Source organism: Chiloscyllium plagiosum, chromosome 29 (genome assembly GCF_004010195.1).
Source record: "Chiloscyllium plagiosum isolate BGI_BamShark_2017 chromosome 29, ASM401019v2, whole genome shotgun sequence".
In the NCBI taxonomy this organism is placed as follows: Eukaryota; Metazoa; Chordata; class Chondrichthyes; order Orectolobiformes; family Hemiscylliidae; genus Chiloscyllium; species Chiloscyllium plagiosum.
In genome coordinates this window covers 33,133,679-33,160,736 of record NC_057738.1, presented here as the reverse complement: position 1 = coordinate 33,160,736, position 27,058 = coordinate 33,133,679, and the positions used below count along the sequence as shown (strand labels likewise).

At 38.5% G+C, this 27,058-nt stretch overlaps 1 protein-coding gene across 1 annotated transcript in view; it reads right to left on the bottom strand.

The window, feature by feature from the left end:
• The window catches only part of prpf4bb (pre-mRNA processing factor 4Bb), a 45,854-nt gene extending 18,796 nt beyond the window's left edge, over positions 1 to 27,058 (bottom strand). The window contains exons 1-7 of the mRNA XM_043719480.1: positions 26,832 to 27,058; positions 14,312 to 15,538; positions 11,055 to 11,225; positions 7,399 to 7,560; positions 5,646 to 5,727; positions 3,908 to 4,118; positions 1,337 to 1,410 (exon numbers count right to left, since the gene is read on the bottom strand). Coding sequence (XP_043575415.1) covers positions 1,337 to 1,410; positions 3,908 to 4,118; positions 5,646 to 5,727; positions 7,399 to 7,560; positions 11,055 to 11,225; positions 14,312 to 15,538; positions 26,832 to 27,043 — 2,139 coding nt within the window. The 5' untranslated portion in view covers positions 27,044 to 27,058. The remainder of the gene's footprint in view (positions 1 to 1,336; positions 1,411 to 3,907; positions 4,119 to 5,645; positions 5,728 to 7,398; positions 7,561 to 11,054; positions 11,226 to 14,311; positions 15,539 to 26,831) is intronic.

Genomic DNA, 27,058 nt, shown 5'->3' with positions numbered 1-27,058 from the left:
GGATGCCCAAAACTTCTCTCAACCTTCAGCAGTAATCTAAAGCTTTGCAAGAGTTTATTACCACCATTTTTTTGGTTTATATGTCTCCATTTGAAAACTAAATGTTCTTATGATTGCACCTAGTTCTTCGGCTACATTTGATTACACTTTATATTTGCATATCAACATCTATCTGTAACATTCCACAAAAAATCCTGCAGTTTAAGAATTTTGTACCGTTTCCAAAATGTATTTTTCTTTTAAAATGTATATTGAACCACGTCTGCCATGTATGTTTTCCCATGCAAGCCTTTTTACATTCCCATCAACATTTGCGATACTTTTAATTCATCATAGAGCACGGCAGGGTCACCAAAGTTTTTCACTAGGATTTTGTGAAACTGCTTGGACGTTGCATTTAGTTGGAATAATTTAGGTTCGCTCGGAGGAAACAGATATGATCCAACAACTACAAGTGTTACTCATTGGCAGTTATGAGACGAGAATTAAAGTATCTCAAACTTGACACAAGTGACTATCTGGCAATGCAGAGTAAGTTAGCAAGTTTCTAAATTATTTTTTAATGATGTTGAGCTAAAATTTAAGGTTCCCCTAGAGATTTCCGAAGCAAGTTACTTTACTCTCAAGTGATGCATACAACATTAATTTGTTTCTCTGGTGTGTGTTGCTTTGGCAATTAATTAGAATTAACACATCTGAGTTGCATTTATTGTAAAAATGGGGTGCAAAAGGTGAGATTAAAATATAAAACAAATATTATTTTTCCCCAGCACTTCAGATTTTGTTTCTAAATAAGTACAAACATCTTTAAAACCAGAAAAATGTAAAGATAGAAATTGTATGGCATAAGACTTAAAGAGAAAAGCCAAAAGTCAAAACAACTATAAAAGAAACCATTTTGGAAACAGAAATTAACCCAGTTACAAGTTTTGATTGTGTACGCTCTTGCCCTGAAGTTTGGAAGTAGCACTCTCTTGAAACTTCAAATTTTAGACATGATATAACTCTAGCTTATCAACCAATAAACCGCAATAATTGCAGGGATCACAACATTAAGTTTGGTAGCAACAAAGCCCTTAAGCTTTAAATGTGGTGCTTACATTTGTTCTAAGATGGTCAGGTTGAAAATTATAATGCCCCCAGCTTCAAAAGATTCTGCTCAACATAATCTAAGCATCATATTAGACATACAGATGATTATCAGACAAACTATTAACAAAAACAGTTAATATTCATCATTTACAGTCTAAAAGAGGTGAATTGGAACAGGCTTGACCACAATCTTTGGCAGCACATGAATTCTGTCTTTTCTAAAAGAAAGGTAGAACATACATACATCAAAGTAGGCAGCAAACATGTCATCAGATTCAGTAAACATATCTGGAACTGTTGGCTTTTTCAAAGTAGCTCCTGCAAATAAAATTAAGTTCAGACAAGATCTTCAAATACAAATCTAACACTGCCAATATGCCAAATTCACTACCACAGATAGCACAGAGAAAGCGCAATCTGCATATTTCAACCATCAGGAAAAATACCACCCTTTAAAAAACGTTACGTGCCATATTTTAAAAATCAAATTGCTGGAAAACATTATGCAGACTTGAAAAAAGATATTGGAGGCAAAATACAGGCACAAGGGACTTAGATTCTCCAACACACAATTCACATCACATTTCTTGCTGCTGGATACAGTAAACATATTGCACTGATTGCAATTGGACACACTTACATTATCACTGCTTTAAGTTATGTACTCAAATAAAAAATGGTGCATTATGACTTTTATTTAAAACCCTTTTAATGTGCTTCCTTGAATATTGGGTAGGAATGTTTAATTCTGTGATGAATGTTTGATCAAAAATAACAGCAGTGGCTTGAACAGGGAGGGATGAGTTTATTACTAATTTTGAGGGTAGACCTTTCCTATGATGACTCCTAAAAATACCCAGCACAGATTTCACCCAGCTACTTGGTGTCAACAGCAACTCCATTATTCTTTGACACATATCAGACAGAACACTGTACATTACCAGTTGAAATGGGGAGATCATTAGATATCCACAATGGCCCTTACTTGAGGGCATCCATGATTGACTATTGACTGGATGGTGATGCCTCACCATTTGTTTGCATCTGGTAAAATTCTTGGCAATGGTTAACTTTACACTTGGTAAAGTTACCTTGGTGAATAGTTTGTGCTAGGCTTTACATGAAGCCACATGCAGCAAGTGGGAATAAGGCCTCAGGCTGCTTTCTCAATTTCTTTCTCAGATTAATTAGGAGCTCTCTCTTTGGTGGACACTTCTTGAATAAGTTACAAAATGGAAACTTCATCTCTGCGGTAATGGCATAGTCTTAAACGACTAAGAGTTCTAGGGTCTAGAATGAATCGGGTGATACAGGAAACAATATTTACAAATCTGTTTCAGAGCACTAACTAGGCCAGAGGTAAAATCTGGAATGCAAGCTGAACCTTATCATGGAAATTAAACTGATTCGACTCAGATGTTAGCAAGAGCAAAGAAAAAGCCGCATGCAGGGCCAATGCACTTGGCAGAAATGCCTCATGTAAGGGCTTCGAACCAGGTTCACATTCTTCTTATACCATTCTTATCACCCGCTCAAGGACAGGGGCAGGGAACAGTCGAGTCCTTGTTTTTTCCATTCCCTTGCTGTGGACATAACCGTCTTTATGTTTTCCTTAGCTCAAATTTGAAATCGACTGCTCACAAGGCCAGTTTGAATGTTTACAATGTTCCGCAGAGACAAGCTGTCCCTCGACTGCAGACTTCAGCAAAGTTGCAATGTGTCAGAAAAGTTTTGAATTTAGTAAAGCATTCTCTTTCAGATTTCAGAATGAATGGATTTCAGAATAAATGTTAATTTTCCATTACAACCTCTAAATGCTGAAGGAATTATGAAAGCCCCTATAAGGCTTCAAAGTTTCATTTACTGACATATCTTTAGTGAAATGATCCTGTAACAATCCCATCTACATGATCCCCTGATGGACTGAGGAAGATTTCCTGCCCATCAGCAGTTTCTGATTTCTGCATAAGAATGATCCAAATATGGATGACAGTTTAGCAGCCAAGAGATGGCTTTTCAGAGAAAATAGGTTTCTTGCGTCTACTCAGATGAGAACTTAATTTCACTGTAAAATCATAATTAAAGAAGAAAGATGCCATGGGAATCAGTAACTTTAAAGGTATGCTGCACATGAAGGATATTTTAAATCTGGAAACCAGAATCAAGTAGCTCGACACTCAGTCAATCCAACTAACTTCTTATCCCTTAGCAGACTACAAAGTGAAATATCTCAACAAATTAAAATCAAATAATCCAGACTTTTTTTTAAAACTCAGGAAGATAACAGGAGAGGATATAGAACAGTTCACATTAAAGTAACTGAAAGTTTTTTTGGTCCCAGATTCCATTCTCAGTCAGGACTGAGCTGCTGCTCTCAGAGAAGACAGGAAATTAGGAATGCTGGTTTTAGCACCCCTAGTTTGGGTGCCAGAAAATGGGGTTCCAGTCATAAGCAACTACCAATTAGTGTTGAAGACAGTACTGGGCTTGGTTGGATACTCGCACAGCAAAAACCTATATGAAGCGCAAACTTGAAGTACTATGATTTTGGGAGAAAAGGGACTTGGCCACCACCGAACTGTAGCGCTGCATGGAGCTGATATTGTTAGAGTGCAAAAGGGAACAACTGAGCTAAACGAGAGGGGTAGCTAAATAATTCACGTATGGCAACTTTGTTTGACTCATTGTCAAAAATTGAGTGGACGCTGCAAACTTGAAGTGAAGCCAGGAAGAAGTTAAAGGAGGAATAACGTTCAGGCTGCAAAACATTAAATAATACTGCAAATCCAATCCCAATCTCATTTCAGAATCCCACCTTCTTTCTGCTCAAGTGCCATGAGGTTGCGTTTGGCATTCACAGAAGCCTCAAAAGTATCAACATTCTCCCTTTCATACTCCTTGACATCAGCTGCAGCTCGCTCAAAAATGTCATCAGGAGAAGGAGAGCGACTTCTAGTGCTGCTCTGAGGACTGTTTGGTTCAGACAATCCAGACATGTTGCTGTCTTCATTTGGGTTTCGATATTTCTGCAAAAGAGAAATGAATTGCAACTTAATCCCTTAACATTTACAAACATTACCTCATATCCTTGGTTCTTATTCTTTATGTTTCTGCCTTAAAAGCAAGACCACCTTCAAAACTTGAACATGTAGGTGAAAAGAACTGCTTGAAATCTCAAACCTAACGTACGTACAGTTTGTAGATTGAAATCATAATTAGATTCATATAAACAAATTTGTTTCATGGTGACAAGCTGTAAAGTGTTTAGATTCAGTTCAAGATGAATAGAAATCCAGAGAGGTTTGGAGGAGTGGGATGAGTGGCATCCTCAGAGTCAGAGAGATGCACAGCATGGAAACAGACCCTTCAGTCCAACCCATCCATGCCGATCAGATATCCAAAATTAATCTTGTCCCATTTGCCAGCACTTGGCCTATATCCCTCTAAACCCTTCCTATTCATATACCTATCCAGATGCCTTTTAAATGCTGTTATTGTACCAGCCTCCACCACTTCCTCTGGCAGCTCATTCCATACCTGCACCCGTGTGAAAAAGTTATCCCTTAGGTCCCTTTTAAACCTATGCCCTCTAGCTTTGGACACCCCGACCCTAGGGAAAAGACCTTGTCTATTTACTCTATCCATGACCCTCAATTTTATAAACCTCTATCAGGTCACCCCTCAGACTCTCAGTCCAGAGGAAAACAGTCCCAGCCTACTCAGCTTCTGCTGGAGTTCAAACCCTCCAACCCTGGCAATATCCTTGTAAATATTTTCTGAACCCTTTCGTGTTTCACCACATCCTTCCGATAGGAAGGAGACCAGAACTGCACGCAACATTCCAAAAGTATAAGTAGCTTAAACAATGTCCTGTATAGCCAAAATAACACAATGTAGTACCATGTGCAGCTCTGGTCTCCATATGCAGAAGGAGGATATTAAAGCACAGGAAAAAGAAAAAAAAAATCAAAATTGAGATTAGAATTTAGAAGGTGCAACGATTACAAAAAATGAAGTTGGGAATCAGTTCATGAAATCTGGCAAAACTCAAATTATGAAAGGATTTGAAAGGGCACCTGTGGAGAAGCTGCTTCTGTTTATGGGGTTATAAAATAGCCACTAACATATCAAATAAAAAAATTAGTGAAAAGAACGTAGAACTCACGAAGTAAATTAAGCAGATATATAAAGTCATAATACATACACATGGAAGATGTAATTGGAGGAAAGAGGTCATGATGGGAGGAAGTAGTCATAGTGAGGGAGGATGACCCCACTCCCAAATTAGACCACTGACATTTTCACAAATATTCATCTCACACCAATCAAGAAAGGATTTAACAAAACAAGATACAACTATAAGGTGCGCCATCTTCTAGTTTCTAAAATTTAGAAATTAACAAAATGCCTGAGCCAAGAGAAGCTGCTTGCAGCAACATCAGATGTTACAAAACTGCTTTTGTAAAATATTTTACTGACTAGTTCTAACCAGTATGAACAGATCATAGATTCTGTTTTGATTTAAAGTTAGAAACTAAAGCTTGACACCATACCTGAACAATTGCCAATCTTTGTTCACGCCTTTGTTGGATAACAGCTTCTTCATCTTCCTCCTCTACATCAAAATCCTCAAGACTAAATGCATAAAAAAGTTACATAGCATTAAATGAAGCTAACTACAAGTTTAAAACATTACTTGCAACTCTCCATTTGATTTATTATCCAATATTCATTGACTCCAGTTTTGGACAGCAATATTCTTCGAAATCAGAATGAAAGAGGGCTTAAAGGGGGAACTTAGAGATGGTTCTGTTTTAAAAGTTTATTAATGTTATTAACTTGCCACACACTTTACACAATTAACTACATTTCCCAATTCAGCAACAGCTATTAAGTTTGAAACTGCACTTCGGATTTAGAGACCAAATATTTTGTGGAAATGATAAACACTTGCCCTTTAGAAACACCACTTCAACATTTTCCAGTCCGAGTGGTGACTTTTGATATCTACCCAGTTTTATACTGTAGTCAGCTTGCTACTTAGTTTGCTCCCTATCCTTTGATTCCACTTTGCAACCTTAGTGTTGAATCTATTAGATGCTTCCATATCATCACCTTTTAAAAATTCAAATATATTAAAACTACTACTCTAGTCTGCTCTTATTTCTTCAAGAAACTCAATAAGGTTGTTAAAACATTATATTTTTTGAAATCCATGCTGACCACTCTTTACATATAAATGTATTATGATCCCAATTGATGTCAATACTGAGCAAGAATGATTTTAATGAAACCTGGCTTGATAGATTACAAATTAAATTTTTGCAGTTGGTTATCATGGTGTTTAATCACTGCACATATTACGTGAGGCTACCAATGTTCGTTTACACAAAAGCACATTTATCCCACTAAACAAAGAAAAGCAAAGCTATATTTATGGCAGCTTAGAAAGATTTTACAATAAATGGAAAACATGAGTTTCAACCTGTTTGCCAGGAATATCTTTTTACAGACAGAGATATAGTTGTACAGCACGAAAATAAACCCTTTGGTCCAACCCACCCACGCTAACCAAGTATTAATCTAGCCCCATTTGCCACCATTTGGCCCATATTGCTCAAAGCCCTTCCTATTCACATACCCATCTAAATGACTTTTAAGCATTGTAATTGGACCAGCCTCCATCAATTCCTCTGGCAGTTCATTCCATAAAGCCTCTGCGTGAAAAATTGCTCCTCAGGTCCATTTTAAATCTTTTCCCTCTTACCTTAAACCTATGCCCTCTAGTTTTGGACTCCCCTACCCTGGGGAAAAAAAACCCTGTTTATTCACCCTATCCATGCCCTTCATGACTTAAGTGTTTATGGTTACCCCTTAGCCTCCAACGCTCCAGGGAAGAAAGCCCCAGCCTATTCGGTTTCTCTCTATAGTTCAAACCCTCCAACCCTGGTAAATCTTTTCTGAACCCTTTCAAGTTTCACAACATCTTCCCTATAGCAGAGACACCAGAATTAAACTCAGTGTTACTAAAGTGGCCTAACCAATGTCCTGTACAGCCACAGCATGACCTTGTACTCAAGACCTCAGAAATAAACACTCCTCTCAACTCATTAATTTCTGTCTGGACTAATTCTATTTCTCCTTTTGGGACTGCTGAGGCAGTTTTGGTTTTACAGTTCTGCTATAAGGTCACCCCTCAGCCTCTGACCCTCCAGGGAAAACAGCCCCAGCCTATTCAGTCTCTCTTTGTAGCTCAAATCCTCCAACCCTGGCAACATCCTTGTAACCTTAAATAAAGAATCTTACTTTTCATCAGAAGATTCTTGTTCAACTTTCATTCCTTCAGAAAGGCTTCCTTTAAATTTGTCTTCTTTGTCTCTGCTCCCACTTCTACGCCTGCGTCGACCTCGTGACCTTGATCGTCTTCTGCGAGACCTGCTTCTTCGATTCCAGTCTCTCTCCAGAGACCTGTCAGACAAAAAGGTTGGTATGCTAACTTTACCAGAGTCTAAGATGTAACGTGAAATTCCAGAAGCCACATGTAAATGCAATCATAACATTAAAGTCAAGAAATGCTAAAATGCACAAATTGTCCATTTAAAAAGCATCACAAAGTAAAATCCCAAGGAAGTAGTACAAATATTGTTCCTCCTGATTTTTTGAGCATGGCAGATTTACTTTTCATCAACTGCCTGATCTCCCACTGAATTAAACTTTACCTTTCCACTTGCTCTCAAGTGTATCCACATGCTCCACCACCAATGATCAGTATCAGCAATGTGTACCATAGTAATTCAAAGACCCTTTGTACTTTCCTTCTAGAAGGACGACAGTAAACACACAAGAACACCCCCACCTCTTTGCTCCCCTCCAAACCACTCACTGTCCTGATGTGGTAATAGATTTTCACTCTTTCATGGTCACTGGTAAACATCCAGGAATTCTCTCACTGATGGCATTGTGGATGTACCAACAGCACACAGACTACAGCAACTCAAGGAGGTAGCTCACCATCACAACTAGCAACAGGCAATAAATGCTTTCAGCCAGCAATGCCCACTCCCACAAGTGAATAAACAAAATTAAAAATATCTTTTGCACTGCTAGGTTTGGTTCTAACAAGGATCTCCACGCCAAATGCAAAAGTATTCTTTTGATGGAAGTAATAAAACTATTGGTAGAGGAAAGAAAATTACTTTTTAAAAATAGCTTTACATCTCTCAGTTCCCTTAACGACCCAAGTTCTTGCCCAGACATAGAGCCAATAAACTTCCTGACTGCATTGCAAAGAATAAGTGGACATCATGTATGTATTTGCAAAAAGCATTTGACAAGGTGTCACATGATAACCTCAGTAAAACTGAAGTACAGGACATTTTGCAAATAAGTATGAAGTTAGTTAAAGAGATAGGAATATAAGAGACAGAAAACAGTAGCGGCTCTTTTTCCAAACTGGAGGACTGAACTATGGTGTCCCCCCAAGAGATCAACTCACCCACAATCGATGCCTGCACACAAAAGGTATCACACACACACACACACACACACACACAGAAACATTGTACTGAGAAGAGAACCACAAATAATTAAGGAGGCATGCAGGTCAATAAACCAGACGGACGAAGGATTTAAACTAAAACTGTGAATTGCGAAGTACAAGGAAGGGTAAACAATAAGAACTATGAGAAGTTTGATTTAAAGGTACGGTAACTGCTCTTCCCAAGATCACAACTAACTAGAGTTGTTAACACAGCCCAGTTATAGTCATGGAGATATAGACCACAGAAACCGACCCTACGATCCAACTAGTCCACGCCAACCAGATATCCTAAATTATTCTAGCCCAATTTTGCCAGCATTTGGCCATCCTACACAAATCAGCCTTCCATCCATCGATTCTATCTGTACTTCCCACTGCCACAGGAAAACAACCAACATAATCAAGGACCTCTGATCATGCTCTCTTCCACCCTCTTCCATCAGACAGAAGACATAAAAGTTTAAATAAACATCCAAATAGATTCAATAACAGCTTCTTCCCCGTTACCAAGGTTTTTGAATGGACCTCTCAATGATAACTCCGATCTCTCTCTCTCTCTTTGCACGTTCTCTGTATCAGAGTATTCTGCACTGTGTTATGCTATCCTAATGTATTTTTGTATGGTATGATATGCCTGGATGTAGCAAGCAAAACACTTTGCACAGTACCTCTGTACATGTGATAACAATAAATCAATTATGGTTCACATGTACCCCTCATTAAATGCAAGACAGCAAATATTTTTAAGAGAAGCAGTCTGTTAATAAACTTTAGAATCCAGAGTAAAAATAGTACAACTCCAGACACAATGCTAAACCAATACAATCTGTGGTTGGAACACAACGGGCTCATTTTCAGTTTAGGTGTCCTACTCTGGGAAAGCCTTGAAGTTAAATGACAGAAAATGTTAGTTAGAACAGACTAGAAACTAAAGTTGAGGCTGTCAGGTGAAGTGTTATGAAGAGCTTGGATTAATTAAAAAGTACATAATCATTTCCACTGAGACTAAATTTTAAGCAGAGAATAGACCCATCACCAAAATAACAAAAAAAAGTTGTGTTTTGTATAGAAGAATATACAGATCGTTATCAATGTATCTTGTAAGCAGCAAACCAGAAGGTACCACGTGCCACACTCTTTACAATACAACACATGAATGACTGAGCACAAAGTTAAAAGGAACTGAGCATTCAGATATGCAAACCATGAACAACAGTAAACTTTAGAGCAGTCATTGGCTGTTAGGACATGGAATGCCTAATGAGATACAGTATGAGAAGCAGCAATAAAAAGAAATTAGACTTCTATTTAAGAAAGAGAATTTAGTCTAGCACAAACTGGAAAAGACTTCCAGTGAACTGGTAACAATACCTCCATGAATAAAATTCACGGATATCACTTTAGCAATTACACCAATTCAAGAATCCATATCCAAAGCATAGAAGGCAACAGGATTAGGAGGGGTTGGAGAATTTATAACATTGTGGTTTATGCAGAAAACTGTTCTTCCCCATTTCCATTGTGCTGAAAGGATAGATGTTCAAATAAATTAACAAATTTGCATGCTGGGAAATATTTTAACCAATTAACCTCAGGAAAGATTAAAAAAAATCAAATTCTGTCCACAATTTTAACAATGCAAAATGGAAACATCATCCCTAGAAACAACTGTAAACAAAAAGAAACTTAAACTGAAACGTCTAGGATATTATTCACCACGCATTGTACTCAAATTTTAGGGCATTTCTCAAACAAATTTAGTTTGCACCTGATTCAAAATATTGTTTTTCATGTCAAGTTTAAACAAAATTAATGAATCTGGTAAAAATAGGAAAACTGAACCACCGCTTCAAATGTACCCAAGAAGAGAAGAGCCTGAACAGAAATATTTCATTACTTGCCTCCAAACCCTTCCTATTCATATACCCATTCCCCTCTCACCCTAAACCAATACCCTCTAGTTCTGGACTCCCCGACCCCAGGAAAAAGACTGTCTATTTATCCTATCCATGCCCCTCCCTCCCAACTCCTGTACTCAATACTCTGACCAATAAAGGAAAGCATACCAAATGCCTTCTTCACTATCCTATCTACCTGCGACTCCACTTTCAAGGAGCTATGAACCTGCAGTCCAAGGTCTCTCCATTCAGCAACACTCTCTCGGACCTTAGCATTAAGCATAAGTTCTTCAGATCAAGCTTTTATTCTACAGATCAAAGAAGAAATCTTATAATACAATTATCAGATGAAGCATATCAGTCATTTCAATGTTGATTATTAAAATTCATGTCAAAATATTGATATGACAGAAAAACTAGTTCAAACCCAAATTATTCATATATTCCTGAATCTTACAATCCCAAACTACAATTTGTCCCCAATTACTAAAAATGTTTATATTTCCAGAAAGCTATTTAATTACCTCCTCCTCGATCGACTTCGTCTCCTTGGAGATCGACTTCGTCTGAGGAGTGAACGAGATCTCCTCCGGATAGGAGATCTGCTGGCCCTTCTCCTTGCAGGAGACCGGCGAGAGGAGCTTATGTCCCTGGATCGCTCTAGCCTATTTGCTGGCTCATCTCGCGACCTTGTTCTAAAGTTGAGAAAACACAATACTTTAACAAATGCAGGGAAAAAGAAATGTTAAAATACAAACACGAATATTCTTTGTGGGTTGGCTCCATAGACACTAATTGTTCATTATTGCAAGAATATAAGAAACCCTCACAAGAGGCCACTTGCAAGCAATGTGAATGCTTCATCAAATTATGGTAGTGCACTCTAGCTCGAACACACATTAACACAGGAATCATATTAAAGCACCAATTGAATTTTTTCAAAACTAGGCCCAGAAAATAGAATTTATACTTCCAGTTAAAAATGCTTTGTTTCAAACCTCTTGAATTCCTGCAAGTGCAGGATAACATACTTTCTCTACCACCAGAAGGCCATGGACTGATACTGAGTCACATTATTTTGAAAGGGAAGGTTTTCAGAATTAAAATGAGTCAGTCAGAAATGGTATACTGTTGAGCAAAACAAAATCAAAACATGAATATAATCTAATTCCCTGTATGCTTTCGCCAAGTTTCTTTATGCTACTTATGAAACTTCGGCAATCTGTTGCACCATATCACTTAGATCTTTTCATTCAAGCTCTTTCAGTATTGTTCCCTGCAAGTGATGTGCAATCAGTAATGGGGCCTAGCAACATGTACAATACAACACCTTCTCAGTGGTTAGCACTGCTGCCTCACAGCGCCGGAGACCCGGGTTCATTTCCCGCCTCAGGCGACTGACTGTGTGGAGTTTGCACATTCTCCCAGTGTCTGCGTGGGTTTCCTCCGGGTGCTCTGGTTTCCTCCCACAGTCCAAAGATGTGCAGATCAGGTGAACTGGCCATGCTAAATTGCCCGTAGTATTAGGTAAGGGGTAAATGTAGGGGTATGGGTGGGTGGCGCTTCGGCGGGTCAGTGTGGACTTGTTGGGCCGAAGGGTCTGTTTCCACACTGTAATGTAATCTAATCTAATCAAATTAAACAATTAACACTATGCAGCCTAATTCCTAATACCTTTCAATATCTGCATGAAAGTAAATAAATATTATACTTTGATATCCTGACAGGTGCCCCGTCCCTGGGTTGAAGTTAATTAAACTGGCTTAGGGAAGGATGATCCCTACTCTAAACTGCTAACAGAATATGGTCACATGGAAGCTTATTTTCTGATCTGTTGTTGCGTCACTAGCCATTAGAATTTAAAATGTCATGGCCTCACCTCTGCCAACAGAGGCCTCTGCAAAGCAAGAGGACTTGTGTAAACACTTGCAGGTACATTAACACATGTCAAATTAAGAAGAAAGAGTAGACATATCCTTTTCTGCATTAACATACTAATTCAGTGCAAGTCAAAGGACACCACAAACATAGTACAGGTTGCCAAACAGCATCTGAAGTACTACCCTCTATTTTGGTCTCCTTTGGTTAGCTTGTCCATGAAAAAGATTCTGAGGAGTCACAGAAACAATTGGTAGACTAAAGAACTTTAACTACCCAAGGCAGACTCAAAAACTATAGTAATTTCCAGCAGCATAGTTGGAAGCAATCTGATCAAAAACTATAAACAATGTTGGGGTGGATATTTGCCGACTGAGAAGGATTATTTCAGTTTCACAGATCGAGGATGATAACGCATATAAATTTAGTCTAAGGAAGAACAGGAATGAACTCAATGTAAGCTAGTTTTCCATTTCCTGGAGGATAGTCTGCCTCTGGAATTCACTGTCAGCTAGAGCACAGGCATGGCATTTCTGCATACCCTGAAGGGCTGAGCCACTTAAAAATGGCAGTGATTACATGATACGGAAGATAAGTCTTTTATTAAATACAGGTAACTACCATAGGTCAATGTGACCTACCAGAGTAGCTTTGATCACTTGAGTTTGGAGAGCAATTTTCCGGAAAAATATTTTCCTTAATACTTTTTTAACGATCTTCAGAAACTTTTGTCTGAGGAGTGAGGGCAGGGGAATGAGTGAAGGAAGGAAGCATTTAAGTCTCAATGCTCTGGCCAAACTATGGAGCAGGCTTAAACAGTTGGTCTTTCCCTGCCTGGCAATTTTTTGTCCACAGGCGTTCTCTTCACTAATTGCATCCAATAACCATGTATTGCCGGAGAATTTTGCCCAACTAACTACAAATTAATGCAATTATTTTACAGAACTCAATGCTTTAGCTATAATATTAGCCTGATAGCATTCAGAATTCATCCATTTCATTCCTGACAACATCTATACCTGACAAATTCCAGCTAGATATTATAAGGAAGGGTCACTTGACCAAAACTTTAACTCTGCTTTCTCTCCACCGACTCTGCTAGACCCACTGAGCATTACCATCAATTTCTATTTTGTTTCAAATTCTTTTGACCACAGAATTAATTGCCTAAGCAAGCAGTTTAGTTTATCTGGATGTTTGAAACATTTCAGAGGCACAGAAATGCTGATTGAACAATACAAAGATAATGCATAGTTGCTCACAGGTAGGAAAAGACCAACAGTTTAATTAAGCCTGCTCCACAGTTTGATTGCCAAAGCATCAAGACTGAATGCTTCCTTTCTTCACTCACCCTCTGCCCTTACCCCTCAATTAGATGTTTCTGAAGATAAACAAAATATCTAGAGCTAAGGAAAAGACTGTGCATTATTTAATTTAAATACTGTTTCATCAGAATACCATTCTGTTACACGAGGCCTTTTGGAGTAGGTTAAAGGACAATGTATGAGACCTCAGTGCAAGTATCATAGGGACTGTAGATTCCAAGGGTCCTCAAATTTGTGCTACAGTATCATAAGGTGCTAACCAAGCTGAGAAAAACAATTGTGCAATGCTTTGCTCAACAATGGGTTAACAAGGCAATAAAAATAGTAAGGACAAAGTGAGGACTGCAGATGCTGGAGATCAGAGCTTAAAAATGTGTTGCTGGAAAAGCTCAGCAGGTCAGGCAGCATCAAAGGAACAGGAGAATCGATGTTTCGGGCATAAGCCCTTCTTCAGGAATAAAAACAGTAACAATAGAAAGAGCTGCAGAGGAAATACATGATGAAAGCTAATATATTTGAAGGTCAAGTAAACCACTCTTGTACAATTGAATGCGTCTCAAAGAAGGGTGCTGCATTACCTTGGAGATAAAGCTCTTGTTCGTTCACTCTCCCTCCGCCTTTGTTCTATCGATCTACTTTTAGCTCTTCTGGGTGGGGACTTATTCCGTGAGGGAGACTGACTCTTTTTAGGTGCACGATCATTAATAATAGGCGATCGGCTATGTTTGGATGACTTTTCTCTATGCTGTTTTGGAGAAAGGCTTTTCCGTTTAGGAGAAAGTGCATGTTTCTTGAGTGGCGATCGATTCTCCTTCCCAGAAGGAACATCCTTGGACGGAGACTTCAGAGATTTCTTTTCCTTTTCCGTTTCAGATTTTCTAGATCTCTTCTCACGGTCTTTGGATTTAGATCTCTGACTTCTCTCTCCCGATTTGCTCCTTTTCACCGGAGGAGATTTTGATTTTTTATTCCGTTCCTTTGTTTTGCTTTCATTTGTTACATTCTTGCGATCCTTCGACTTTGTCCCATCTTCTGCCAGAGTTGATTTTTTACTCTTTTCTTGAGATCGTCTTTTCATGGATGTTGGAGACCTTGGCTTTTCTGCAGGCTTACTGCTTTTGATGGGACTTCTTGAACGCTTTCGCTCGTGTGATTTACTTCTCGTTTTCTCTTTCTCTTTTCTGTGTTCTGAACTCAGCCTATTTTTCTTTTTCTCAGATTTGCTATGTTTAGTCCTGTCTTTTGATCTGCTTTTACTTCGCCTCTTTGAAACAGGCTTAGATTCTACAGGCTCCCGTTTAACTTTGTTGTCTCTAACAGGCAAGATTTCAGAAACGTCCCGATTGGATGCAATTCTTTCACCATTCCGAGTCTTCTCATGGATTTCCCCCTCTTCCTCAGAGTCAGACACATAACCCTGCAGAATTAAACCCATACCAGATTGAACTTTCCCTCCCATTAGTTCACTGTCCAATTCTGCTTTTATCATTGCCCTTTGTTTTTCTAAGTCCTCCAAAAGAGCATAATCATCTAACTTAGGTCTTTTGATTGAGTGATCACCATCCTTCTCAAAGATTTCATTCTCTTTCCTTTTATGCTTTTTATGCTTGTGTTTGTGCTTATGTTTTCGTTCCTTGTCATCTTCCGAAGAATGCTTATGCTTCTTGTGTTTACTCCGATGCTTGTGTTTCTTTTTCTTGTGTTTAATTGATTTGCCTGCAGCAGTATTTGGATCTCTATTTTCATCCGAAACTTCTCCATTCTCTTCGTTCCCACTTTTTTCAGAAGAATCTGCAGCTTCCGGACTGTAAAAAAGAAAATATGTTCAAACTAAGCAATGAGAAAGATGTTTAGCAGGGAAAAAAATTACAACTGGAGCTCACTTGTAAATCTAAATATTCATTGTAATAGTTTGGCAGCAAATTTACATTTTTTGCACAAGAAACCCTCCAAGCAATGACAGTCTAGGGAACACGATCCCATAACCAGCCTGCACACCTTCTTGGCCAATCACTAACAGGTCTCCAGTGGTAACATATCCCTGAACATGCCAATGGGGATTTGCGTAGAGACAAAGAACATCCCATAAGCCACCTTTTGGGAACATATAAAATTCAAGGTTTCTGCAACATTTGCTAAGGGTCTTAATTTCTAGTTTGCAAGTGTATACATCAGGAATTTGCTCAAAAATAATGAATATGCAACTATACTACATTAGCAAATGAACTAGTAACTGAGGATGAACAGAACTTCTAACATTCACATTGAACACCTCGCTGCATTTACAGTAGGGGTTTTGAAGTCAATTCCTCCATTTAGATCAAAAATATGTACAAACTCTGTTTAGAAGCATCCAGAATACCCTACTACCCCAATCCAAAAAAAACACATCGTCTTTATTTTCCTGTGTACTGTACTTGAAATTAAACTGACATTACTTTAGCATGCCTTGTGACACTGCCATTCTGTACATGACTGAACTGAAATAGCAGCATTCTAGAGTAGATTTCTTCTTTAACTCCTCACTCACTCTCAATATTAAAAATGAAATGCAGTATTGAAATTGATTGTGGACTCATTTCTGAATACAGTTAAAATAGAGAATATTACAATAGTAAATTAAAACAGAAAAGAATGAAAATAGAAAACAATCTCAATTAACCTTGCATCCTTTTTTGTACAAAGTTAAATATATAAGATACAGCTGCAGGTTTAGGCCATTTTGCCCATCAAGTATTCTCTGCCATTCGATTGTGACATATCTATAACCGCCATACTGACATGGTATAGCTAAGAAAAATTTCCAACACTTGGACAGGAAAGAATATAATTAGGGTATTTAATGTAATTTCTTGAACTTGGTAAAATGAACAGAAACAGTAACTGTGAAGTTCAACTTAGAAAACAGGATCTGAAAAGCTCGATTTGTTTTGTGCATTGGTGCAATTTTGGACTGAGCTATTCATATTGTTGGCTTGTAATAGAGAAGCCACAAAACCTTGGAACACAAGACAAGTTGTGAAACTTGTAAAATGAAACATTTTAAGATATGGTCCTAACCTTAAGTACACTTCAATTACACTAGTTAATTAGCTTGAGGCATGGATGATCAATATCAACTAATTTTTCCTTTGACATCAGGACAATGGACAACTCCCAAACCTCAAATTAAACATTATTATAAACTGTATACATTATTCTCTAAGTTTTTCCCACATATTCCAGGACTAGCTTATCAACCAAAATAGTTGCAAATTTTATTCTGGAAGTAAAGCTACATTTCAGGGATATATTTTATAAGACCATAGAAACAGGAACAGGAGCAAGCCATTTTGCCTCTTGAGCCTGCTTCACCATTCCATTGGATCATGGCTGATCTGACATTCCTCACATCCACTTTCCTGCCTTTTCCCTATAACCCTTGATTCCCTGACTGATTAAGAATCTATCTCAGTCTTAAATATATGCAAGGTCTCTGCCCCCACAACTCTGTGGTAAGAGAGTTCCAAAGAGATGAAATTCCACCTTATCACAGTCTTAAATTGGCACTCCATAATTCTGAGACGATGCCCTCTGATTCTAGGCTTTGCCATGAGGGGAACATCCCTCTCAGCATTTACCCTGTCAAAGTCCTTAAGAATTTGACATGCTTCCATGAGATTGACAACAATCTGCTTTCCAATGTGGAATAGATCAGGGAACAACTGCTTGGAGGGAACAGTGCTATGGATCTTTAACTGTGGGATTACAGTTTTTCATTTCTAAAAAAAAAAAGGACTTTAAGAAAAGATTTTCAAGAGTTTCTGACCATGATGCACACTGGAACTCTATAAATAGCAAGGTGTTGAATTTGCGCAAAAACAACTGACAGTTGGATAACAACAGTTGCACCACATTTTAGGCACCGTTATAAGAAAGACGATAAAGCCTTTTAAAGTATAGAAAAGATTCATAAGAATGTTACCAGAAATAAAAGATTATAGTCATAAAATATTTCAGAAAACATTTAGAGATTTGATGACACTAGGCATTGCACCTAGAAAACGAAATCAGTCCCATGAGTATAAAATAAATAAATTCAGAATCAAGTCATTTTAAAACAGATTGTGTTAATAGTGTCATATAGCATGGAAACAGGGCCTTTGGCCCAACTCCTTCATGCTGACCAGGCTTTCTGAACTGAACTAGCGCCATTTGCCTGTGTTTGGTCCATATCCTTCTAAATCTATTCATGTACCTGTACAAAAAGTTTTTTAAATGTTGTAACTGTAATCGCCCCTACCACTTTGGCTGGCAGCTTGTTCTGTATACGCACCACCCAGTGTGTGAAAAAGTCGCTCCTCAGATCCCTTTTAAATATTATGCTCTGACCTTAAACCTATGGCCTTTAGTTTGGACTCCCTATCATGGGGAAAAGACCAATGGTTTTATAAACCTCCAAAAGGTCAATTCTCAGCTTCCTATGCTCCAGGGAAAATGGTCCAGCAGATCCAGCCTTTCCTTATAACTCAAACCTTCCAATCTCAGTAACATCCATGTATATCTTGTTAATTTTACTTTGGCATTAAGATTTTGCCAGAGTATAAGAATTCAAGTGAAAACCCACAATCCCTCAGCACAACTGATTTTTACTACACCAGTTTCTCATCAGGAAACTAATACAGGCAGTTGCTTTCCCTGGAAAGGTAATCTTGGGTAAAGACTATCATTGATCTTTTTCACATTAGACTGCCTTAAACATGTGAATACTGCTCACTTGTCTTTACAGATACTATGATTGCTCAAATGTCTACAGAAAAATATAAATAATAGTTAACAAGTAACTTTCAGCATGACAAAGCTAACAGAGAAAAGAATGCTTCCATATATCTAGAACAGCTAAGTTGAAGTTTATGCAATTTCTTCATAATGCACTTGTCAGACAAGACTTGGGAATATCGTGTCCTGACCTGGTCCCTTCCAATTTATAAATAAGCTTTGGGAAAATATGAGCTGATTGGAAAGACAGATCATTCCCCATGCAGATCGAATCAGTGAAGACAGATTAGAAAAACTCATGAGAAAGCAGTGAAAAGATGCGTTTGCAAAGAGGAACAACCTCACTGAAAACAATATTAATTTGCATCTAAGGTAACCTTTAAGATGATTTCAAAGTAACTTAAGGAAATAAGCAACAGGATATATTAAATTGTTAAAATAAATTATACCAATCGTCCATCTTTCTTAAAAGATGATAAAGCTGCCAAGCAAAGTCCCCGCCCCCCCAAAAAAAATGGAGGAAAGATCTAACTGAAACAGAGCAGTACGATGGGACTACACTGGTACTTACAAAAGATAAATGGTACTTACCATTAGTTTGTCTTCAGGTTCTTATAAACTGGAAGTAGAGTTCAGATTTTTAAAGAAAATACAGATGTGCATCTGTATACTCATCAATACACTGTGGCTTTACAATAAGTAAAATAAAGAAAGAAAGATATTTAGGCACAGCATTTATGGTCCTTCAGCCCACCAAGTCTGCGCCAACACATGATGCCTTTCTAAACTAAAAGTTTCCTCTTGCCTCCACACAGTCCACATCCTTCTGTTCCTTGCCTATTCATATATCTGTCAAGATGCATCTTAAACATCACTACTGTGTCAGTTAAATCACCACCTCTGGCAACACATACCACTGATTAAAACAAAAATTTGATTAGGTGGACTGGCCGTGCTAAATTGCTCTGTAGAGTCCAGGGATGTGCAGGCTTAGTTGGATTAGACATGGTAAATGTGGAAGTTGGGTTTGGCTTGGTGCAAACCCAATAGGCTGAATGGCCTCTACGTACACTGTAGGTATTCTACAATCTCCTTTAAAGTTACCCCCTTTTACATTGAATTTACATCCCCTTGTAATTGACATTTCTATCCATGCCTCTCACTTTATAAAATTATCAGGTTACCAATATCCTTCAACATTCACGTGAAAACAAACCAAGTTTTCCAATCTCTCCTCACAGCTAATACCCCCAAATCAGACAACATCCTGGTAAACTGTTTCTGCACCCTCAGCAAAGCTCCAACATTCTTCTAGTCGTGTGGTAACTGACACTATAAACAATATTTGGCCTAACTAAAACTCTGTGCAGCTGCGACATGACGTCCCAATTTTTACATGGTTATGCACACCCCAAGTTATGCTATTCTCCTCCAAGAGCTCTCCTGTGACTTAACAGGATACACAGATTTCTTGCAATTGCATCATCTGTATACATCAGCATTCTGGGATGGATCCAATCAGGTCCTAGGGATTTGTCTTCCTGAACTCTCTTTAAAACACCCAACACTACTACTTCTTATATTGCCCTAAAAATATCAACATATTCCTCCGGAGACTCACCATCCACCATGTTCGCCTCTCCTTTGTGAATACCATGCCAAGTATTTATTAAGAACCTCACATCTAGCCCCATAAATTCACTATGTCCTTGAGAGGACATACCCCTTTCCCTAGCTACACTCTTGCTCCTTATACAAGTACAAAATGCTTTGGGATTTTCCTTAATGTGTTTGCTAAAGTTATTTCATGGCTCCTTTTAACCCTCCTGATTCCTGTTCGAGTTCTTTCCTGCCAACTTTGTATTCTGTGAGGGCTCTGTGTCTTCAGTTTCTGAAATCATACATGCCTCTGAATTTCTCTGGTGCATCTAAGGTTCCTGAATCTTGCCATACCTATCCTTTATTTTCACAGGAACATGCTGGTCCTGAACTCCAATCAAGTGACCTTTAAAAAGATTCCCACATGCCAAATGTGGATCTACCCTCAAACATCTCCTCCCTAACTTTATTCCCCGATTCGTGCCTAATATTGTGGTCATTAGCTATCTCCCAATTTAGACCTTTAACCTGAGAACAATTCTTATCCTTACCCATAAGTAACATAAAACTAATAGAATTACGGTGACTATCCCTGAAATGATCCCCACTGAAACTTTGATCACCTGACCGGACTCATTCCCCAATACCAAGTACAGTATGGCTCCCTCCCTAACTGGACTACTTATATACCGTGTCCAGAATGGCTTTTTGAAACATCTAACAAATTCTGCCTCATCCAAACCATTGGCGCTCAGTGAGTCCCAGTCAATACAGGAAAAGTTAAAATAACCTACAACAACCCTATTTTCACATTTTTCCATAATTTGTCCACATATTTATTTCTATATCACTCGCTGGCTGTTGGAAGGCCTGTAGTACAATCCCACCAAAGGTTCTGTACCCTTCCTATTCCTGAGCTGTACTCATATTACCCCACTGGACAAGCCCACCAAGGTCAGATCCTCAGTACAGCTGTGATATTCTTCCTAATCAGTAATCCAATTCACCCATGTCTTATGCATCCATTTCTGTCAAGCCTGAAACATTTAAATCCTGCAAGATTAAGCTGCCAGAATGTTGCTCTCTCAACCAAATCTCTGTAATAGCTACACTATCGTTATATGCATTAATCCACGCTCTAAGTTCATCTGCCTTATCCATCATACTCATTGCATTAAAACAAATACACTTTAGATTGCCAACTCTGCTGTATTCAATAACCACCCTGTCTGTTGTTCCTCATAGCCTTACCAGCCTTAGTCTCAGACTCCTTGTCATTTAATTTGCTGACCCACTACTATGGTCCCCAAGAACAGCAGATTTCTTTCCCTAAAGGAAGGAAGATTTATTTCCAGTAGAGGATATTAGTGAGCCAGACAATTTTTACACAATAATTGAGTGGTTACCATTAGACTACCTTTTAATTTCAGATTTTTAATCAAATTCAAGGATGGAATTTAAACCCACATCCTCTGAACATTAACCTGAAGTTCTGAATTACTTGTCCAGTGACATTATCATTGTGCCACTATCTCCCCATACCTGGATTTTTAAAAGAAATCTTAATGCAGAGCTGCTGTAAAAAACAGTTTGATGAAAAACTTTTAATGTAGGCTAGTACTCAAATAAGACAGAACCATATTTTCCTTGAAATTCTATAGAGCAGTGTTTAAATGCAAGAGAAGCAATAAATAATAAACATTTCTAAATTTAATTGATTAACCTACACAATCTGTCCAATCTAACAATAATTTCTTTCTGGCAGCCAGCATAGTTTAAAAGTGTTTCCATTACAGTATTGTGGAGTTATTTATGTTATCCAAGTGAACTACTCAGTACTATAGTTAGAAACAGAGATTTGACTACCATTTTAAGGTAGATCTGAAAGTGCAAAAGCTAAGGAAGCATAAGGTTACTTGCATAATCCATCTTTAGCTTCATTACATCCTCCATCCACATTTTTCTTAAAAATTTTTATCTCTCAACCTGGCTATGATAAAAATAAACTTAACTTCCCACTTCCTCTGACTGTCTAAATAGTGTGCACTGGTAGTCCATTTGTTTTATAAAGAATTTCTCTCAATTTCACACAAAAATCTTGTAATTGAAAGATTCTGAATATATTCTCACCCCACTTCCTGAAAGTCATCCAGCTATCAATAACTAGGTTACAGTAATAATCAAATATTGGCAGAAAAGCAATGACAAGTGTTCCATGGTCTGTAAGCAGCACTGAAACCAAAACAAATTTGTAATATTTGCATTATTCCATGGAATAGAAAAGCAGGTTGTAAGCCTATCACTATCTCCAATGTTTTCCGCTTCCATATCATCTCAACAAATAGCAATCAAGTGTGAAGAGACATGTTTAAAGTTTTAAAATTTCGACAATGTAACTTTAATTCAGCCAGCAGTATCCCTGTTTTGTGTGTTAAAGAAAATCAAGATCAGAAATGTATCCCCACTTGTCTCTTTTGAAGATCGAGTTTGGCCTAATTCAAACTCCACCGAGCTTCTCAGGAATAGGGAAGATGGGGTGGAAAAAATATTAATGAATGATACAGCTTCCATCAAAATTTTCTCTCTGCATTATGAAACGCTAAAATCAAATACTGGTTTTCTATATATACATTTTGTTAAACATTCACGAAAACCACCTACCTTTCTAAGTAATGAAAGTTCATACAGCCTATTTCTAAGTTTGAATGACCTTTATTTCAAGGGTTCCAGATTCATGACTTCCTCTTTTGCATTGTGAAAATGCCTTAAATTCACTTCCACTAAGTTTGTGCATGTATTCAGCAAACAATTCAAAAGACAATACACAAGCTTGTTATAAATTATAGTCTAGGCAAGCTAATCAGACTCAACTAAATCCTTGAGACATACATTATTTATCCAAGAGTGTTGAGATGTATTTGTGAAACGCTGAAATCATTATGAGACACATAAGTAGTATAACATGTTAAGAAACAATTTAACATGCTGTCTCTTATTAAAAAGGGTGCAAACAGCCATGAAGCATTGCTTCTATTTTAGGTCAAAGGAAGAATTTGGTTGTAAGCTTGAGCATCATCTGTACAACACTAAATTCAGTTTCAATGTGCCAGCACGGATTCAGATCGGGAACATCCCATCCTTGTGTGTCTGAATAGCCTACTGGTTTCTTTGTTTATCACTCAGTATAAGTTGCACTGCAAAGATTTGCCACCTTCTCAAAGACATTATACTGACAATAAATGCTCATATCCCATGTCGGAATAAATGTTTTAAAATAACTCATAGATATCATCCAAGCAAGAAACAGATTAAAAGTGAGGGGCAGAAGACAGAGGGCTTATAAAACTGGGTTGCCTTAAGGCTCATTGTTGGGTCCAACACTTTTTCTAACTTAAAATGACCAAGATTCCTGTATGGATCAACTCTATTCTCCTAGGCTGCCTCGATCCACTGCAATTTGCTTACCGATGCAAAAGGTTGACAGTGGCTAAGCCATTTCTCTAGCCCAGCACTCATCCCTGGAACATCTGGACAACAAGGATACCTACGTCATACTCCTGCTCATTGAAAGTGGAGCTGCAGTCAACAGCATTATCCCCTCTAAATTGATCTCAAAAGTCCGGAACAACTTTACCTCCTCCACGACAACACAACACCAGAGGCCCACCAAGGATACATTCTCAGCCACCTACTGTACTCCCTGCACAACCATATTGCCAAACTCCAAACAAAACGCCGTTTACAAGTTTGCTGGCTATACCACTGAGGTAGGACACATATCAAACAATGACGACTCAATACAGAAAGGAATTAGAGGGCTTGGTGACATGGTGCAATAACAACAACCTCTCTCTCGATGTTGGCAAAACTAAAGAACTGATCATTGACTTCAGAAAGAAAGGAGGAGAACATGCCCCCATTTACATCAATGGAGTCGAGGTCGAGGGGGTTGACAGCGTCAAGTTCCTAGGAGTGATGATAACAGACAACCTGTCCAGGTCTTGCCATGCAGATGCAGTGGTCAAGGCGGCACAACAACACCTCTTCTTCCTCAGGCAGCTCAGGTCATTTGGCATGTCCATAAGGTCCCTTACCAACTTTTACAGATGCACCACAGAAAGCATATTGTTTGAGTGCATAACAGCCTAGAATGGCAACTGTTCTCACCAGGACCGTAAAAAACATATAGAAGGTTGTGTGCACAGCCCAGACCAACAGTATCCTGCCCCACTAGCTACCTGACAAAGAAGCAGCACTCCAAAAGCTTGTAATTTCAAATGAACTTAGTGGACAATAATCTGGTGTCATTCGATCTTGTTAATGTTGATCTTGTCGAGCACACGACCCGTGTGGTGTAACTTTTATGCCTTACTCTGTCCAAGCTTTTTTTTTCCCCACTCTCTGATCTGTATGTCCTTGCTTACTATGATATGCCTGTACTGCTTGCAAACAAAGCTTTTCACTGTACTTAGGTACATGTGATAATAAATCAAATCAATCAGCAATAAGTTTGAAACTCAATTCATTTTAACACAGCACAGTGAAAAGACAAAAAAAAATTTACACCTACAGGCTATAGAATTGATGGATGATGAGATTGATCAAGTTATCTGGAGATATTTTATAAACAAATCCTCAAACAAGACAAATACTTTGTGAAAAGGAGATATTAATTTACACTAAAAGAAAATGAAGCATCTCACCAGTGAATTACAAGTTCCCCAACCTAAGTCAGTCATATGAAAATCAATCATCTGTTTGTTGAACAAACAAAAATCCAAGCTCAAATTTAAAATAAGTTTGAAGCAAATCTAAAAATTAAATTTCACTATAAAATCTTAAATTCATCACAATTGCTGCTTCTGGCAATCCTGAATTTTAAAAATACATATGATATGGTTTAAAATGCAGAGAGTTTTAAGAAAACTTCCATAATTGCTGAAGCAATTTCTACAGTTGCTTGATAGCAGTGAATATAGTGGTGTAGTGATCAACAACATGTTGTTGACTTCTGGTCTGCACTCATCAAGGCAAACTCAAAAATTACAAATTTCAAACAACCACAACAATTTATAAAGAAGAAGAACAAACTGACTGGTTCAAAAGTCAATCCTGATTTTTCCACAGCAACAAGGAACCATGCACTCAAGTTCTTGTTTTAAGGAAATAAGTTGCAAGGCTTGAACATATGTTTTGGTTACAGATCATGGTACTCACTTCTAGCAAGTGCAACTGACCGACATTCCAAGCTTGACGAATTAACTTAGCTTGGTTGTCAGTGCAGCTATTTCCCCCTTTTTGCACCCTTGCCCCATGATATAAATCGTTGAGTTTGTTTAAACTTTGGCACTAAATTTCCCCTGACGAGTACCATATTTGGCAAGGAGGAGGCTGGGAGAACATTGCAAGCCAGGCAGCATTAGGTGGAGAAATTGATGTTTCAGTTGTAACCCTTCTTGACTACTATGTTTGGTAGTATTTCTTTTCAGCACCATTGAAGTCATTTCTACACAAAAACCATATATGCCATGATATTAAAAGTTCTGGTGATATTTACAAACAAAAAGGAAGGTATAGTCGAACCAAAAATGTGAGTTGTAATTATTTTCACAGTGGAAACTAGTGATTCACAGACTTGCCTGTTGGGCGTATTAAAATGTCAGTCTGACTTCTTTTGTAGTAGTTTTTGATCAAGGTTATGAACCCCAATCTGCAATTGAAATTAACAAGAGACTGTACATTATATTACAGGTGGTGTCACCTTTCAGGTTAGACATTAAACAGAGATCCTGTCAGCTACCTCCAGTCGACAGCAAAAAGTACAGTGTGCAAAATTCTTCCAGTGTTCTAGCAAATAATTGCTATTCACCCAACGCCACCAAAACAGATTATCTACTCAATACTCTATGCAGAAACTAGTTGCCACCTTCACATACTAATAGCAACACCTAAACTTCAAATATAATCCATTATTTGAAGTACTTTGAAATATGCCAAGCATTTGATCTGGTAATATTTAAGCAAGTTGATTTGATTCAGTGCATGGATTATTGGTCTACTTTGTCAACATTCTCATTTATATAGAAAAAGAAAGTTTAGGGAAAATAACATTAAAATTTAGTAGACCAATTTGAAGATCCAATTGAAAGAGGGCCAGGTCACGTTAAACAAGAAAAAACATAAATTGGAAAATAAATAGGGTAAAGTAAACGGCAAGAATGATCAATTCAGAATAGAAACAAGTGGGAGAATTTGAAGACAATTTTTTTTAACGCTGGAAACCCTCCGCACGTCCAGGCAACGTCTGTCGAAGTGGGGAATGATAGGTTTAACGTAGAGGGACGCATTAAAGAGAAGGGTGGAGAGTAAAGTGAGACCTGGGGAGGAAAGTGAAGGGCGGAGGCATCCGTCCTCCCGAAAGAACAAACCACTTTGTCACATGCTGAGCGAGGCCCACAGCACTCGCTGGTTTTCAGAGGCGGGAGGTGGAAACCTCTTGGTCCCAGAAACCCAGATGGAAGAGCAGCGCGGAAGCCCAAGGGCCTGCAGTGGGAGTGAGGAGAACGCCTTCCGCGGCCATGTATGGAGCACTGAGGCCACTCGTTATTATTTAAACCACATTCAGCGCGGCCCGCCGCATACCGGCTCTCCCACTCACACACGAGGTTGACCGGAACATTTCATTGTAACGGCTGCCGCTAACTTAATTCTATCCGCATCGGCAATGAAGGCTCCCCTTACTCTTCCTCCAAAGTAGCCGTCAGTCGCTCGTTCCGGCGCCAGTCCGCCTCTTCCTCCTGGCTGTGAACGTCCGCCATTTCGCCAGGGCCGTCTTTCACCATCCGCTCGCCTCCACCACTATCCCACAATGCCGCCGCACACGTCCTCCACCATCCCACAATCCCACAGTGCAGATCCTCCAAGTTCCCACAATCCCGCTGCACACTTCCCATAATCCCACGGCACCA